The sequence below is a fragment of the Rousettus aegyptiacus genome, unplaced genomic scaffold, assembly GCF_014176215.1.
Source record: "Rousettus aegyptiacus isolate mRouAeg1 unplaced genomic scaffold, mRouAeg1.p scaffold_m13_p_14, whole genome shotgun sequence".
NCBI classification, from domain to species: Eukaryota; Metazoa; Chordata; class Mammalia; order Chiroptera; family Pteropodidae; genus Rousettus; species Rousettus aegyptiacus.
The window spans coordinates 5,352,355-5,369,074 of NW_023416289.1; the positions used below are offsets into that span (position 1 = coordinate 5,352,355).

The window sequence follows — 16,720 nt, forward strand, 5'->3', positions numbered from 1 at the left end:
CAACTTAATGTAACTGGTGAGCACCGGCTATGGAAGAACGATCAGTTTTTAAATTAGGAATCCCTCTGGTAGTGCATTCTCAGTAAACATAGATGAGCGAGCTTTATGAAAACTTCCTGTGTGGAAGGGGCTCCTCATAGTTTAACTATTTTTCTGCATATTACCCACTTAGACCCATCAGTCTGACAGCTGGTTTTCCTCAGTCCTGTTTCTGTAGTTTTTCCTTCCCTAATCTTCGGATTAGGACTTGACTTTAAACTTCATTTTCTTTGTACTTGTCACTTCTCTGTTTTCATGAGGTCTCTTAATACTTTACAAGATAATGATTGTAACGCACTCTTGACTCTGCAGCTTTGTTCCAAATACAAATCTGGTTAATTTACTTTTGTATCATGAGGAAATTGAAATGTCGAGCTACAGTCAGGGCTACTCTTGTCAATCTTCTTATGACCCCCTGACATATATTTTTAAACTAAAAAACCCACTGATGTATAGTTTTTGCAGCTAGTTATGAAATAGGGAAAGGAATGCTTCTCAAGAATTCAGACATTAGTGTGAATACTTAACAACAGACTAAGCCATGGTGGTTAATAGTGCTTCTGTTGGAGAAGTTTCGTAAATGATGATGATTGTTGCACAGCATTGTGAATGTAATTAATGCCAGTGAATTTAATTGTATACTTAAAAGTGGTTAAAAAGGCAAATAATATATATTTTACCATAATTTAAAAAAATGTGCTATACCAAAAAACACTTTAAATAGGTGAAATATATGAGAATTATATTTCAATAAAGTTTAAAAAAATAATAAACTAAGCTTAATTGAACCCAAAAGACGTTAAGTCCGTTCTTGCCGAAGGACATTGAGTTTTAGTAATTTTCTACATCTGGAAAACAAAGATGAAGATCCAAAAAACTAGGAGGACGTGTTCCCAGATGTACCATAGTAATATCAACTACTCTTACCAAGTTGTGGCTTTATAGTGAAATCAATTTTACATGATTGTTAGGTAGAAACTCAGTATGGTCAAAAATACCATGGAAAAAGAGAATAATTCTTTAAATTACCCCTAAATCATCAAGGCCCTGTAATAGTAGAGGGCAAAGTCTAGTTTGATTTAGCAGGTGTAGTGAAGAAGGGAATAATGTGAGAGAAAGAGAAACTTTCTTTACATTTTGCTCATAATAGTGTTCAGCTGAGTTTTCACTAGGTGACTTGTAGCTATGATGTGACTCTGTAATTATTGTTTGTTTTTAAAATTATCAAGTATTCTAAACTCTTAATTAATTTTGAACATAATAGCTTGGTTGGAAGTCAGATCTCAGTCTCCTTGAGTTAAACTATTTGATTTTTTTTCCGATCCTAGGTATAACATCTCCAACCACGTTATATGATAGGTACAGCTCCCCAACAGCCAGCTCTACCAGAAGACGGCTGTTTGTTGAGAACGACAGCCCCCCTGATGGAGGAGCACCTGGGCGCATTCCCCCACAGCCCTTAGTCAGTGCTGTCCCTGTGCAGAATGTGTCTGGGGAGGCTGTTTCTGTCACACCAGTTCCTGGACAGACTTTGGTCACCATGGCAACAGCCACTGTCACAGCCAATAATGGACAAACCGTGACCATTCCTGTACAAGGTAAGGAAGGCAGAGTTGGATACTGAGTTCTTTCTCTGTGGCATTTATTGGAAGGTTACCTGAGATCTGGCTGGAATGATGATGTGAGACAAAGGGTTAGGAGGGGAGAAATTGGAAACCTCTGCCCGGACAAACTTGTATTATCAACATTTTCTTTGTGCTTTTTCTTTGTGAGAAACTGTAGGCATTGCCAACGAAAACGGAGGGATAACGTTCTTCCCAGTCCAAGTCAATGTTGCGGGGCAGGCACAGGCTGTCGCTGGCTCCATCCAGCCCCTCAGTGCTCAAGCCCTGGCTGGGAGTTTGAGCTCTCAGCCGGTCACAGGAACAACCTTGCAAGTCCCCAGTCAGGTGACCATTCAGCAGGTTTCCCCTGGTGGACAACAGCAAAAACAGGGCCCACCTTTAACCAGCAGCAGCAATAGACCCAGGAAGACCAGCTCTTTATCGCTTTTCTTTAGAAAGGTAATGCTTCATGTCCCCTTAACAGGTCATGAACTTGGGAAATATGTGTTAGATACACAAAGTTTGAAATGTTTTTGTTTATCTACTAGGTTTACCACTTAGCAGGTGTCCGCCTTCGAGATCTTTGTGCTAAACTGGATATCTCAGATGAACTAAGGAAAAAAATCTGGACCTGTTTTGAATTCTCCATAATTCAGTGTCCTGAACTTATGATGGACAGACATCTGGACCAGCTGTTAATGTGTGCCATTTACGTGATGGCAAAAGTGAGTACTTAAGAATATAAAAGGAAAAAAGATGCTACTTCCCGTCAGAACTTTAAACTACTTTATCGAGCTATAATTCACACACTGCATAATTCACTCATTTAAAATGTAAACTCGGTAGATTTTAATATATTGATAGATATATGCAACGATCACTATAGTCATACTTCATTGTATGAATATAATATTTTGTTTATCCATTCATCAGTTGATGGACTGTTTCCAATTTTTAGCTATTTATGAACATTTGTGCACAGGTTTTTGCATGTTTTCATTTCTCTTCGGTATATATCTAGGCATACGTTGCTGGGTCATATGGTAACTATGTTTACCATTTGAGGAACTAACAGATTGTTTTCAAAAGCCACTGCACCATTTTACATTTCCATCAGCAATAAGCAAAGGTTGTGATTTCTCTCCATTCTCATCAGCACTTTTTTTATCTTTGTTTTTAAAATAATTTATTGAGGTGAAAGTCACATAACACAAAATTAGCCATTTTTAAATGAACAATTGAATGGTTTTTAGTACATTCATAATGTTGTACACCCACCACTTCTATCTACTTCCGAAACATATCCATCCTTACAAAGTGAAACTACTTACTAAGTAGTTTCTCTCATCCTCATTCTCTTTAATTCCTGGTAACCACCATTTTGCTTTTTGTCTCTATGAATCTGTTCTGGCTGCCTCACATTAAGTGGAATTGTGCAATATTTGTATTTTGGGGACTGATTTATTTCAGTTAGTCCTCAAGATTCATCTATGTTTTAGTATAATTTCTTTCTTTTTAAAGGCTGAATGATATTCCATTGTATAGATATGACACATTTTCTTGATGAATTCATCACCGATGGACACTTAGGTTGCTTCTATTTTGGCTATTGTGAATAATGCTACTGTGAATATGAGTATACAACACTCTTGAAGATTTTGGTTTCAGTTCTTTTCTGTATGCGCCCCAAAGTAGAATTGCTGGATCATATAATAATTCTGTGCTTAATTTTTTGAGGAATTTCCATATATTTTTTTTACACCGGCCATTCCTGTACATCCCACAAGGAGTACATGAGAGTTCAGTTGTTTCTTTACATTCTTGCCAACTTGTTATTTTTTTCATTTTAGCCATCCCAATGGGTATTGAACTGGTACCTTACCATGGCTTTGATTTGTATTTCCCTAATGAATAATGATGTCAAGCATTTTTTTCATTTGCTAACTGGTCATCTGTATGGTGTCTTTGGAGAAATATGTTTCAATCCTTGGGCCATTTTTGAAGTGATTGTTTGCTTTATTTGTTGAGTTATAGCAGTTATATGTTCTGGATGTAACTCCCTTCTCAAATATGTGATTTGCAAATATTTTTTCATTCCGTGTGGTATCTTTTTACTTACTTGATACATGTTAAAGCATAAAAGTTTTTAATTTTGATGAAGTCAATTTATCTTTTCTTTTGCTGCTTGTGCTTTTTGTGTCATATCTAAGAATACAATGCCAAATCCAAGGCTGTGAAGATTTACCCATTTGCTTCATAAGAGAGTTACTGATTTTCATTATGTTAAACCATCGTTGCATTTCCGGTGTCACTTGGTTATGGTGCAGAATTCTTTTTATAGGTTTCTAGGTTGTGTTTGCTAGTACTTTGTTGAGGAATTCTGGCCTATTCGTAAGAGATAACGGTCTGTAGTTTAAGAAGAAATAGGCTTGGTCTAGTTTTGTTATCAGGATAATATTGGATTCATAATGCATAGGAAAGGGTTCCTTCCTCTTCTGTGCTTTGGAAGAGTTTGGGAAAAATTGGTATTCTTAAATGTTTGGTAGAATTGAGCAGTGAAGGTATTGGGTCCTGTGCTTTTCATTACACGTAGTTCATTGACAAATAATTTTTCTTATAAGTCTATTCAGGTCATCTGTTTTTTCTAGAATCAGCTTTGGTAGTTTGTGTATTCCTAGAAATTGTCTATTTCCTCTGGATTGTCATTTGTTGGAACACAGTTATGCATAATATTCCCTTATAGTCTTTTTTCTTGCCAAATTATTTCTTAGCAATTTGAGGCTTCTCTTTATCTTGGTCAGTCTAGTTAAAGGTTTACCAGTGTTGCTGATTTTATCAAACTAGCTTTTGCTTTCATTTATTAATACATGCTCTAATCTTTATTTCCCTGCTAGCTTTAGGCTTAATTTTTGCTCTCTTTTCAGTGTGTTAAGATGGATGGTTAGGTAACTGATTTAATGCCTTTTCGTTTAATATAGGCATTAACAGCTATAAATTTCCCTTAAGGCACTGCTTTAGCTGCATCTCATAAACTTTGGTATGTCGTAGCTTCATTTTCACTCTTCTCAAAGTATTTTCTAATTTCTCTTTTGATCTGATTCATTGGTTATCTAGGTATGTTGTTTAATTAATACATATTTGTGAGTTTCCCAAACTTCTGTTAATGATTTTTAGTTTCAATCCATTGTGGTCAAAAAACACATTTTGTATTATTTCAATCCCTTTAAATTTATCAAGGTTTTATAGCCTAGCATATGGTCTAGCCTGGAGAATGTTCAATGTGCATTTGAGAAGAATGTATATTCTGTTGTCAATGGGTGTTGTGTTCTGTAGATGCCTATTAGATCTAATTGTTTTAGTTTTGTTAGTCTTCTGTTTCATTTTCTACTAGTTGTATCCATTATTGAAAGTAGGGTATTGAACTCTCCAAATAGTATCCATTTCTCCCTTAATTTGTTTTTACTTGTTTTTGGTGCTCTATTAGGTACATGTATGCTTATAAATGTTAGAGCTTCCCAGTGGACTGACCATTTTATCATCATGAAATGTCCCTTTTTAATAACTTTTTGTTTTATAGTCTGTTTCATAGTGTGATACTTGTAAAACCACTGAGCTTTTTGAGGGTTGCAGTCTATCCTTTTCTTTCAAACCTATTTGTATTTTTTAATCTAAAGTGTCTTGTGGACATAATATACTCGGATCTCTTTTTATCCAGGCTTACAATTTTTGACTTTTGATTGTTATTGCACCCATTCACATTTAATATTGTTGTAACTGAATTTATGTCCATTTTATTTTTTATATGCTTCATCTTGGTTCTCTCTTCCTCCTCTATTGCTTTCATTTGCTTTAGGTAATACTCTCTCATGTGGTATTTTAATTTCAGTAATGACCGCTTTTCTTAGTGGTTACTAAGAATTGTGTAAGTATCCGATGTGATGACTGCGATGTATATATTGCATTGTGATTACCACAGGTTAATTAACATCCGTGACCTCACATAACTATTTTTTTGTAGTGAGATTAACTTCCTTAACAACTTTCAAGTATATAATACTGTTAACTAGTCACAATATGCTGTACGTTAGATCCCCAGAAGTGTCCCCACTTCCACCAACTCCCACATACATCTTCTCAAAATCAACTTCAGATTTATACTAACTTAACTCCAGTGAGATACAGAATGTACTTTTATATAGCTGTTTCCTTTTCATCCTTTTTGTGGGAGTGTCATTATACAGTAGATCTGTAAATGTTATAAATCCAGCAATATACTTATTTTATATAATTTTATGACTTTTAAAAGAGCTGAGTGAACATTATTATACTATCGTTATATTTACCTTATGTATTTCCAGTTCTCTTTACTGGTTCCTGTTGTTTCAAGATGTCATCTGGAGTCGTTTCCTTATACCTTTCTTTGTGTTGTTTTTGGCCAGTGTATCATTTCTGTATGTTTTAGGTCCAACAATACACTAATATACATATTGTTTTATAAACTGCTTTTTAAATCAGTTAAGGGAAGAGAGATACATTTTATACTGTCTTTATAGTTATGCAATTACCAGTGCTTTGGTTTTTGTGTGTTTATTTGATTTACTGTCTGGAATCACTTGCTTTTAGTTCAAAGAACTTTTAGTATTTTTATAAGATGGGTCTGTTAGCATCAAATTGTTTATCTGAGATTGTATTTTACCTTAACTTTTGAAAGATAACTTTGCTGGATACTGGATTCTTTAGTTTTTTTTACTTTGGACACTTTGACATTATTCCACTACCTTTTTGCCTTCATAGTTTCTGATAAGAAGTCGGCTGTTATTTTATTGGAGTTCCAAAGTGAAAAGTTGTTTCTCCTGATGCTTTCAAGATTTTCTCCCTTTCTTTCACTTTCAGCATTTTTATATATGTCTGGATATGGATGTCTTTGTATTTATCCTACTAGAAATTTGTTGAGGTTCCTGAATGTAGATTAATGTTTAGTAAGTATGGGAAGCTTTCAGCCTTTATTTCTTTGAACATTTTTTCTGCTGCTCTGTCTACTCTGGTACTACTATTATGTGTATCATGGTGTTCAACAGCTCTCTGAAGCCGTTAATTTTTCTTCATTCTTTTCCTTCTGTCTTTGGATTGCAGTTTGTCCTCAAGTTTGCTAATTTTTTGTCAGTTCAAATCTACTGTTTTATCTCAGTGAATTTTTCATCTGTTACTGTATTTTTTTTTCCAGGCCTTGGTTCAAATACCACTTCCTTCCTCTGTTGATGAACTTTAGTAGATGTTGATGAACTTTAGTAGATTTTCTTGAATAGATAGTTCTTCATTTGTTGTATTTACTTAGGACCATTTCCAGAGACATTAAGTGTCTATTTAATATATATTTTTACCTGTTTCGCTGTGGAGCAAGTTTATGAAACTCCACACGTTTTTTTTCTGGAAGTCAGTTTTCTTCACAGAATACTCTTATTCTTTTCCAGGTCACAAAAGACGACAGGTCCTTCCAGAATATTATGCGTTGTTACAGGACTCAGCCGCAGGCCCGGAGCCAGGTAACTACATTTTCTCTCAGGGCTGAAAATAAAGCTTAAAGTCTTTGATGAACACAAAACACCAGCCACTAAGTTGAAGAACTAAGACTTTAAGGGAAGTTTTTACTCTAACCTCTTTTAATCATTGATGGACAACAACACATCTTGATTAGTTTAAGTCCTCTTTTCTCCAGAAGATAATGATGTGAAATATTTGACTCTTTAACTCACCTAATCACAAGAAAGATGTAAATTAGGAAGTCATTTGGTTTCTATGTTACCTTTCAGTCTGGTCAAGGAAACAGTACTGTACGTTTAACCAAGACAACATTAAGTGACATTTTAAAACTCAATACTATTCACCTATCTTAAAAAAATAGGTAGGTGAGGTCTTTGTACTTGGAGTGAGTTGATTTTATGGTTGGGTACTAATACTGCTCTGTAGTATTATAAGCTATACTTAGAATCTGAAACGAGACAGGCCCTGGTATAAATCCTGAACCGGTCATTTAATAGATATATGACCTGGGCTGCATTTATTAACTTCCCCTGAGGATAACTATTAGGGTTGCTGTGAGAATAGGATGTAATCAATAAATATGAATTTCTGTCCATTTTTCATGATCTCTCTAAAGGTATATAGAAGTGTTTTGATAAAAGCGAAAAGGAGAAGAAGAAATTCTGGCAGCAGTGATAGCAGAAGCCATCAAAATTCTCCAACAGAACTAAGCAAAGACAGAAGTAAGTGGGATCTTTATGAACATTTACAAAATAAAATTAGGAGCTTTTCTTATTTTTTAGGCTTAGAAAACTGAGCATGACTAAATGAAATTACTACTAAAGAAAGTATGAAGCTATTTTATTGGCAAAGGATTTGTTAGAACAAGAAACAGAATTCTGAATTTGGTGGCAAAGTTGTTTGTCCATCCCATAGCTTTGAGGCACACTGTGCATAACATTTTTCTCCAGGGGAATTAGAGAAGATTTCAGGCAGGAAATTGGTAGCCTGAGTTCCAGGAAATTCTGGCATGTCAACTGAAACCACACTATGGAAATAGGATCCCCAATTGTTTGTTTACACCACTTACTACAGGGCTCAGGTCCTAGGAAACTTACTCGGTAGGCCCTTTGTTTCTAGCCTGGGGCTGATGTTAGTGCTTGATGTCTTGTCTGTGCTCTGCTGCCTGGTATGAAGAATAAAGGGCCCATCTGCTGCCATTATACAGCGGAGCAGGCAGCTGTTTGTTTTTAAGAAGAGAATTTGCTAGGATAAAAGCAATTCACATTAGCAGCCTTTCTGTGTAACACCCTTTGTTCCACCGCCGGCAGCCAGCAGAGACTCCAGTCCCGTCATGAGGTCAAGCAGCACCTTGCCCGTTCCACAGCCTGGCAGTGCCCCGCCGACACCCACTCGTCTCACAGGTGCCAGCAGCGACATGGAAGAGGAGGAGAGGGGAGACCTCATTCAGTTCTACAACAACATCTACATAAAACAAATTAAAACATTTGCCATGAAATACTCGCAGGCAAACGTCGTAAGTTTGATGGAGATTACTTCATACCTTTCTTTCTACTTGTGAAAGATGAGGAATCACTTATGTTTGAGTTGCTCTAGTTTTATAGATAATTCTCTTAAGTAAAACAAGTAGTCTAATTTCTATTCTTGTACAAGCATTAAACAATAAGATGGTATTTGGGTTCCCTACAAAGTATAGCATTGAGAGAATGAATTGGGTTCAAATTGTCGAAGACTTAGCAGCTGTAGTGACCTTGCAAGTTGTTTGTGCCTGTTTCCGCCTAGACAAAACAGGGATAAGAGTTCATAAGGTGGTTGTGAAAATTAAATGACATACTGCATTAAAAATGCCTAAAACAATGACTGGTACACAGTGAACAATTACATGTTTGCTATTTGTATGGTTTTCTTTAGGTTTAATTGTTGCTGTCACTGTTTACCATTCATAAAGCTACTGGTTTATTATATCTCTTCCCTCAACAAAAATAACCACTTTTTAAAATGCCTCATTGGAAATTTTGTTTAGCTTTCTTAGAAATACTGATTGTTTTTTACACAGATGGATGCTCCTCCTCTGTCTCCCTATCCATTTGTAAGAACAGGCTCTCCTCGCCGAATACAGCTGTCTCAAAATCATCCTGTCTACATTTCCCCACACAAAAATGAAACAATGCTTTCTCCTCGAGAAAAGATTTTCTACTACTTCAGCAACAGTCCTTCAAAGGTAAGCCTAACATATCTTGGCCGTCACCGCCAAACACTTAGGATGCTAGAAATGGTCGATGGGGAAACCGGGGCACTCACACACGTTGGGAACTGCCAGAGAAAAGTGGCCAGTAAATCCCAGTGTAGCAGAACCAGGGAAGAGGGTTTGGGGGGGAAACTTTCAGGTTGGAAATCGAGTAAGGGATTTGGATTTATTTTTGTTCATTCCTTTTCCTATTTGTTGTGCATTTTTAACACTCAACTATAAATCTGGGCTTTTGTGTTTTTCTATTCGTAAAATTTTAAAGCTCCAAATTTCTGTTAGGGAAAGAAAATTTGGATCTCTAAATCGATTGCTTGTTTTTAGAACAGGCAGTGTCTGTCCTCTGGATCCATCCTCTAAGGGGAGAAAGGGACATTTGTACAGTACAGTATGATAGTCATTTAGTCATTATTAGTACAGATTTGTGTGGCAGCATCGGCCTTAAAGTATAGCTTGAGTCCGGCCTCAATGTATGAGAAGTCAGCTAGTTGCTGAGGTGTAGATGAAAGAGTATCCAGGAAGAAGGAGGAAACTGTCCTGGAGGCGGTAAGGCTGGATCCCTGGGAATCGTGCTGTGCTAAGTGCAGCTGGATCTTAAAGGCCCTTCTGTGACATGTCTTAAAGATTGTTAGAAACATACACATTTAACAAAAAAAAAATGTCAATATCATGAAGAAATGGCAGATGGTGGGAAGGGTACTATTATTAAGTAGTGCATATCTTTGATTAGATCCTACATAGAAAAGCATACCTAAAAAGGACATTTTGGGGACAAGTGGGAAAATTTAATGTGGACTCAAATATGAATATTTACCTTTAAATTCCCGTTAAATTTCTCAGTAGGAGAATATGCTTATTCAGAGGTGAAATATCCCATGTCAGTAACTTACTTTCAAACAGTTCAACTAAAAAATAATGTGGGGAGAACAAATGCGGTGTTAATGATTGATAAGTGGATGGTCAGTGAATCTTTCTATAAAATAGAAAAATGGGGAAAACAAAGATAGCAAAAATCTCTTAGAAAATATAATGTAAAAACTTCTATAATAGCAACAAAGTGTAACAGGCCTTGGAATAAACTTATCCCTTATAGAAAAATTATTTAACTTGTATTAGATATTTTTTAAAACTGGGATAAATGAAGATATACTAATGTTTCTGAATAGGAACATACATGGATATAATTTTCTCCAACCATTATATAGGTTTACTCTAATTCCAATGGTCTTCCCAGTAACATTGTGAAAGCTGGGAACGAAAATGGCAATAGCCCCAAAAAGTAATTAGAGTTGGAGGAAATGACTGATAGTTCCTCTAATTTGATTTTCACCGTGTAACCAAATTCCAAGCGAATTAAAGTTATATGAAAAAAATGAATCAGTATACTCAAAAGAAGGCCAAATAAGGAAGAAAAGGGAAAACATATAAGATAGCAAATGAATAACAAATGTAAATGGTCCAAATACACCAATTAAAAGGCAGAAATTAAGATTGGACAAAAAAGCTAGACTATAAACTATATATCCATACAATGGAATATTACTCTGATAAAAAAGTACTGATAAAATGCCGTGACATGGATGGACCTTGAAAACATTATGTTAAGTGAAAGAAGCCAGTCACAAAAGAATAGTATATGATTCAATTTATATGAAATGCCTAGAAGGGGCAAATTTTTAGAAGCAGAAAGATTAGTGATTGCCTAAGCTTAGGGATACTGGAGTTTCTGCTAATGGCTAGAGTTCTTCTGGGGTGATGAAAAGCGGGGGTGATGGTTGCACAATTCTGGGAACATACTAAAAGCCACAGATTTATACACTTCAGGTAGTTGAATTATATAGTATGTGAATTATATCCCAATAAAGCTGTTTTTTAAAAAGTAAAAGAATGAAAAAAGTTATATATGCTACTAACACTAATCAAAAGAAAGCTTGGAGTGCTACAATGTCAATATTAATATCTGAAAGTAGATTTCAGGGCAAAGAATATTTTCAGTAATAAACAAGGTCATTTCCTAATGACAGAAGATATACAATACTAAATAGAAAAAACAAAAAACATTTATAGTCAAGAGCTTTCAAAATTGATAGAATAAGTAGAGAAAGTTGTAAGGATATTCAAGATGTGAACAGTATCATCAAACAAACTGAATAAGTGACATTTGTAGAACTCCAAAAGCACCAAATGCACCTGGATCGTTTAGACTACAGTCTGGACCAGAAAACAAGTCTCAAGTTTCTCTGACCACAATGGAAGTAAATCAGAAATCATTACCAAAGAGATCTGGAAAACCTTAGAAGTTTTAGAAACGAAATTACTTATTTCTGTGAGTTGAGAAAAAAATTGGAAAGTATTTTGAACTAAAACCTAACACAGACGTTTGTGAAATGCAGCAAAAGCAGTGCTAAAAGAGAAACTGACAGCACTAAAACACTATATTAGAAAAAAAAGGTTTCAAAAATTAGTGACCTAAGATTTCACCCTGTGCAACTACAAAAAGAGCAGGAACCAATGAAATAAACAAAAGGGGAAATTTTAGTCATTAAAAGCTAATTTTTTTTGAGGATTAAAATAATTGATACATCTCTGTATAGACTAAGTAGGAAAGACAGGTTACTAGCATCAGAAATGAGAGATCAGTGTAGGTCCTACAGCCAAAAATCTGATAGAGAAAAATTTTCGGCCAATAAGTGTGATAATGTAGATCAAACAGATCAATTACTTGAAAGACAACTTCTAAAACATTCAAGAAGCAGCAGTCTTAATGGTCCCTGTTATTTATTAAGAAATCTAACATTCATTCATGATAAAACAGGGAACTTTTAGAGAATGCATATTTTAAAAATCTATAGCTAACATCATACTTAATGCTGAAAGACTGAATGCCTTCCCTCTAAGGCAAGGATATCTGCTCTGTCCATGACCTAGTCAACACTGTAACCATAGGTCCTAGCATAAACAATAAGGCAAGATAGAGAGGGCATACTGATTGAAAAACTATTCACAACATGATCTTCTACATAGAAAAATCACAATATCTATAGAAAGTTACTGGAACTAATAAGATTATAGCAAAATTACATGACTAATATACAAAAATCAATGTATTTCTATGTAACAGCAATGACTAGTCAGAAGTAAATTTTCAAAACACTATTACAGCATTAAAAAATTACTTACAGATAAGTCTGATGAAAGATGTGCAAGATTCAAATCCTGAAAATGAGAATCTTGGTGAAAGAAATTTGAGAAAATGGAGATATATCATGTTCATGAATTGGAAAACAATACCAAGATGTCCATTTTTTCCCACTTGATCTATAAAGTCAACCCACTTCCTCTCAAAATCCCAGAATTATTTGTATAATTTAACAAACTGGTTCCAGAATTTACATTTTCCAATAAAGAAACTAGAATTAAAACAATTTTGAGAAACTTGAAGGACTCGCACTATCTGATTTCAAATACAAGCTACAGTACTCAAGACACTGTGGAACTAATAAAAGCACAGACACACAGACCACACACACATGGCCAACCGGTTTTCAAGGAAGGCGCAAAAGCAATTCAGCGGAGAAAGGATAGCCTTTTTCAAAAGATGGTACTGAAACAACTGGATAGCCATATAAAAAAATTACAGCAAACCTGCACCCAGACTGCACCATATACAATGAATTCAAAATGGACCACAGACCTAAATGTAAAACTTGTAACTATGAAACTTAGAATTTAAATCATAGAAAATGTGGATATAGGTTACACAGATTTCTTGGATAAGTTGGATTTCATCAAAATTAAGAATTTTTGCTCTTAGAAAAAATAAGCCAGACTGGGAGAAAATTTTACAAATCTCGTATCTGATAAAGGGTTTGTATCTACAACATATAAAGGATTACCAAAACTGAAAGAAAACTAAGCAAATTTAAAAGTGCATAAAGGATCTGAACTTCACCCATTATGTGCCTATGAGAATGGCTAAAGTTTTTTAAAAAAGGACAACTAATGCTTGCAACGATGTGGAGCAGTGGGAACTTTTATATATTGCTGGTAGGAATGCAAAATGAAATAGCATAGCCATTGTACCCGGAAAATAGTTTGGCAGTTTCTCATAAAGTTAAACATACCTTATCGCATAACCAGTCGTCTCACTCCTAGATATTTAGCCAAGTGGAATGAAAACAGGGTCAACAAAAACATGCTCATGAATGTTTATAATGACTTCATTCCTAATGGTCAGAAAGTAGAAAATAACCCAAATGTCCTTCAGCTAGTTAATGGATAAACAAACCTGTGGTAGACCCAGCAGATTACTACAGTTTGCAATAAAAAGGCACAAACTACTGATACACTTAGCGATATAAATCTCAAGCACACTAATGCTTAAGCGAACGACATTAGATTCAGCAGGCCATTTACCACGATTCTGTTTCTATGACACTGAGGAAAGGGCAAAACTACAGGGACAGGGAACATCATCGGTAGCTGCCTGGGAGTAGGTAAACTAGGAATGAAGGGATATTTTGGGGTGAAGGAACTGTTTTATATTTTTATTGGAGTGATTACATGACTATGTATTTGTCAAAACATGTAGAACTGTATACTTACAAGGGTGCATTTTACTGTATGTAAATCTTTTTAAAAGGTTGGGATAAGCATCGAGTTAGTGGCTTGCCTATACATTATCACAACCTGGGCAGGTTTCAAAAAAATTGCAGCGCAGAATTGAGTTTCTCCAATTAATGAAAGCAATATTAGACTGCTGGTTAGAAAGATTTGTCGTCATAACTTAATAGGTATAGCTGAGGTCAAGGAAGAATGTTACAAAGTGAGAAGTACCTTGGGTCTAGAAGCAACCTGTAACATCATAGCATTTACCCTGCCATAAGAAAAGAATTAGCAAGTAACACAGTTTCAATTAAGATGACTGATCACTAGTGCTACCTGTCAGGGCAGATTCAGTGGCTTGGTACAGCTTCATGAAAAATTATGGTAACATTGCTTACAGTATTAAACAAATGGGAAGAAAGAACACATTAATAGGAGACCAAACTATGACAGACATACCATGGAGTACTATATAGCAGTTAAAGAGATGTGATCCGTATATACTGGTAGGGGAAAATCTAAGGCAATTTATTACAATAAAGGAATGTGAATATGTTTGATATGCTTTCCATAAGAAGAAATGGACAGTGAAGTAGCACGCAATTTTTTAAACCAACAAACTACCAGAAAATATGATAAACTGACTTTTGGGGCTTTGGTAAAACTTAATGCCAAAGGTACTATAAATAAATCCAGTCTCTAGAACTTTGGCAGTGTTCTTTTCAATAGTGGTTGAGAAAATAATTTGCCTAACTTTTCTCAATTCTCCAAGGATAATATGTAACTAGTGCATTTGTATATCATGCTAATAAATTACCTACAATGGATGCTTTAGGGAATTAAGGCTTACCTCTTGTGAAATTCCAGTTGAGAATAGCTGCTAGATAAAAAGGCACAATACTTTGTAAAATCATGCTGTTTTTTTAAAAAGGGAAATGGTGACATATAGAATTGGTTAAATATGGCATTGCAATGTGATGCTCTATAGCTGTTGTAAATTTAAAACTCACAAATTTGTAAACTCTTACATTGCGGAAAAGTGTACATCAAAATCATCTCTGGAATGCATTAAAAATAGAAATACTCTTTCTCCACCCATGATCATGAGTCTCAGACATCTGAGAAGTGAAATTGGAAGTATAGTTAGTTATTTTCTCTACAAAAATGTTCAGACTCTTCAAGGTAAACCACTTAACTCATTTGAGGCTCTTTACCTTAACACTGAATTATGTGTATAAGCATTTTAACGTTTTTTAATCTTTCCCCTACTTCAGAAACTGAGAGAAATTAACAGTATGATACGAACAGGAGAAACTCCAACCAAAAAGAGAGGGATCCTTTTGGAAGATGGAAGTGAATCACCTGCTAAAAGAATCTGCCCAGAAAACCATTCTGCCTTGTTACGCCGTCTCCAAGACGTAGCTAACGACCGCAGTTCTCACTGAGGTTAGTCTGCTATACCAAACTGTCTTTTCACAGACTGTTTAACGCATGCTACACTGTGGGGCACTTTCCTTAATCCTGAGTCTTTGGGGTATTTTCACTCATCCCATCTGCCTTTTTTCCCCTACCACTCAGCGCTTGCTATCAAGAATCCAAACTGGGATTCTGTAACTCTTTGGCAGAGTTTTGACAAGTATGGCAGGACATGAAGCATGCTTAGATACGTGTGAGAGGTCTCAGCTGACATGCTCTGGACAAGGAATTGTGTTGCAATTCATTGCTACCTACCTGTCGTGGTCAGCTCTGGCCCTTGTGAAAGGCAAAGCAGAAGCTTGTGTTTTTGTCCTAAAACACTTGGTAGGAGTGTGAGATTTCTGCACTCCTGAAGTATAACAAGGGGGAGAGCCGAGAGTCAGATGTCCTAGCTTATTAGTCTGAGTGCCCCATTCCCTTTGTGTAATTCTTCCCTCTTCCCATTAGGCGTGGTGCGGCGTGACCAGTGCTTGATTGTTTGGTGTGCAATGTTTGAGTGAACTTGTACAAGAAGTGGCACTTTAGGGCTGTAAAAAGCATGATTTTGTAACCCAGATTTTGCTGTATATTTGTGATGGCACTTTCTACAATGTGAACTTTATTATCTTCTTTGATGCTTTTGTACTTTTTTAAACTGTTAAAACCCCCAGTAGCCACCTTCTGGGCATGTATTTTAAAATTTCCAGTTTGTTAATAGGGATCAGCTGACTAAGTGAAGATTTTAAATCAAGTTGAATTAAGGGAATTAACATGAAAAATTATGACCTCTTTAGGAGGTAGTTATCCAAAAGACATGTATCTACTAAGGTGATATATTTTAAAATACCTTTGGGTGTGTTTCTGGCAGTTAAAAAAATAGGTATGAGAATTTAGGTTTTTATTAGTATATAATACCATTTATACAAATTAGAAAAGGTTATTTAACAGCTATTGAATTATCTATATATACCTTTATTAATCACTATTCCAGCAGTTTTCAAGTTGAATGAATAATCTTATTAGGGAAAAAATTCAATTGTAAATTGAATCGGTATAAACAAAGTTACCAGGTAACTTCATATTGCTGAGAAAGATGGAACTTACACTGTTCTGTTAGAATAGTGTTTTGCAAAATTATTTATAAAACCTCTCAAGATATTTACTGCTACTGTAATTTTATATGAAAATAAGTATTTTTCAATAAAGCATTTATAAATTAATCTGTTTAGTT

At 35.3% G+C, this 16,720-nt stretch overlaps 1 protein-coding gene across 5 annotated transcripts in view; it reads left to right on the forward strand.

Annotated features, from left to right (window-relative positions):
* The window catches only part of RBL2 (RB transcriptional corepressor like 2), a 50,725-nt gene that overhangs the window by 25,579 nt on the left and 8,426 nt on the right, over positions 1 to 16,720 (forward strand). For 2 of the 5 annotated variants that reach the window (XM_016142384.2, XM_036231277.1), the window contains exons 15-22: positions 1,368 to 1,637; positions 1,813 to 2,102; positions 2,192 to 2,368; positions 7,115 to 7,186; positions 7,801 to 7,906; positions 8,495 to 8,700; positions 9,241 to 9,405; positions 15,309 to 15,480. In XM_016142384.2, coding sequence (XP_015997870.2) covers positions 1,368 to 1,637; positions 1,813 to 2,102; positions 2,192 to 2,368; positions 7,115 to 7,186; positions 7,801 to 7,906; positions 8,495 to 8,700; positions 9,241 to 9,405; positions 15,309 to 15,479 — 1,457 coding nt within the window. In that variant the 3' untranslated portion in view covers position 15,480. Of the gene's footprint in view, positions 1 to 1,367; positions 1,638 to 1,812; positions 2,103 to 2,191; positions 2,369 to 7,114; positions 7,187 to 7,800; positions 7,907 to 8,494; positions 8,701 to 9,240; positions 9,406 to 15,308; positions 16,710 to 16,720 lie in introns of those variants that run through there. The other 3 variants (XM_016142386.2, XM_016142387.2, XM_016142385.2) reach the window with 2 other exon arrangements.